Source organism: Chelonoidis abingdonii, chromosome 22, assembly GCF_003597395.2.
Source record: "Chelonoidis abingdonii isolate Lonesome George chromosome 22, CheloAbing_2.0, whole genome shotgun sequence".
Classification (NCBI taxonomy): Eukaryota; Metazoa; Chordata; order Testudines; family Testudinidae; genus Chelonoidis; species Chelonoidis abingdonii.
Window position 1 is genome coordinate 19,356,542 of NC_133790.1, and position 1,572 is coordinate 19,358,113.

At 50.1% G+C, this 1,572-nt stretch overlaps 1 protein-coding gene across 1 annotated transcript in view; it reads left to right on the top strand.

Annotated features, from left to right (window-relative positions):
* Window positions 1–1,127: 1,127 nt before the first annotated feature.
* The window catches only part of ESS2 (ess-2 spliceosome associated protein), a 15,182-nt gene continuing 14,737 nt past the window's right edge, over window positions 1,128–1,572 (top strand). The window contains exon 1 of the mRNA XM_032764698.2: window positions 1,128–1,517. Coding sequence (XP_032620589.1) covers window positions 1,362–1,517 — 156 coding nt within the window. The 5' untranslated portion in view covers window positions 1,128–1,361. The remainder of the gene's footprint in view (window positions 1,518–1,572) is intronic.

Genomic DNA, 1,572 nt, shown 5'->3' on the forward strand with positions numbered 1-1,572 from the left:
ATGCTGGGAATTGTAATCTTGTTTTAGGATAGGACACACATACACGCAAAATAATACTAATTTGTTTTCCCCAAGCGAACTACCTGAAAAGCACGAATTGAACATTAATGCAATATTTATCTTTTCAAAGATATATATAGGCTTGGTAGGATTAGATTATCAGTAAATGTCAATTTCACCAAACACATAAAGTCAATGAAAAAATATATCCATTGATAATAATCAAAAGTTACAGATGGATAAAGAGAATGAAAATGCTGCCTGAGAACTTGTTTAATTTAAGAATATTTTCTTTGTATATTTTGACATGTGACGCGGACAATTTGTGTTTTAACCATTGTAAAGTTTTAACTTTGTATATCTCAGTCTTCTGTCAATAAATAATGATTGTTTGACCCTCCAGACTTCCTGCAGCTGTGAAAATGTAAATAGAACCAAATAAAATAGCTTAAACCCATAATTTTGTGTAACTGTGGAAATTGAAATGGATAAAAATAGAGAACAGGCTTAAAAATAAACATTGACATTTTCCATCAAAATTTATGAAAAAATACCAGTTGAATTCTGCCCTGCTTGGGTATTTAGCACCAGTGCAGTACTTGCAAGCAGTAGTTCCTGCCATCTGTGACTTACAAAGACAGTACATAAATAAATATACTACTGTGTTACCTCTACTTTCAGTTGTGTGTTTCTGGCAGGAATCTCAGGAGTGTTCCCTTCACTCTGGTAGATGGTTTCTATTGTTCAGGAACAAGGGCATGACAGGATGAGAATTTGCAGCCAGCTGCAGGGAATCTATAGACTCCGCAAATCAACTCTGCCAACGAGGCAGCGCATCGCTGGATTCAGCCTTGTGCTTTAGTCTGGGGTCGGTCTGCCACTGTCTGAATCACACAAGGTGACTGCAGAGGCCTTTCAATGAAGCCTCCTTCCCGCCCGCTGCCCTTGTGACCCAGAGCCAGGGCGCGCCCCCCTTGGAACGCTTAGCTGCTGCCAGGCCGCCTGCCCTCTGCTCGCGGGCGCTAGTCCCCAACGCGCAGGCGTCCGTAGCCGCCCTTCCTCCTCCTTGCAGGCAGGGGGAGCGCTCTCCCGTTGCGAAGCGCTAGCCGCTCTCTGTGGTTTCCCGTGAGCCCGCCGCTCTAGGCTTTCCAGGCCCCTCTCGGCGGCACTGCTAGCGCCTGGAAACGGGACTAGCGCGCTAAAAGAAAACTACAAGTCCCAATGAGCGTCGCGTTGCGACGGTGGCTGGGAAGGGTCAAGCAACCCCCCCCCCCTTTCCGATTCTGACCGCATCGGCTGCTGCCCCGAGAAAGCGCGGACGCCCCCTTGTCCTGGCTGACAGCGATCCTCGGCCTGGCGCCATGGAGGAGCCGGGGACTCCCGTCACCGCCTCCGCCTCGCCTCTGGCGCTGGTGCCCCTACAGGCCGACGGGGCCGCCGTGACTGTGCTGCGGGAAGCGGCCCAGGAGCCTCCCAAGCGCCGTAAGAGGATCCTGGACGAGGAGAGCTACATCGAGGTGATCGGGCCGGGGCGGGCCCGGAGATGGGGGAGGGAGTCTGGGCTGTGGGGGG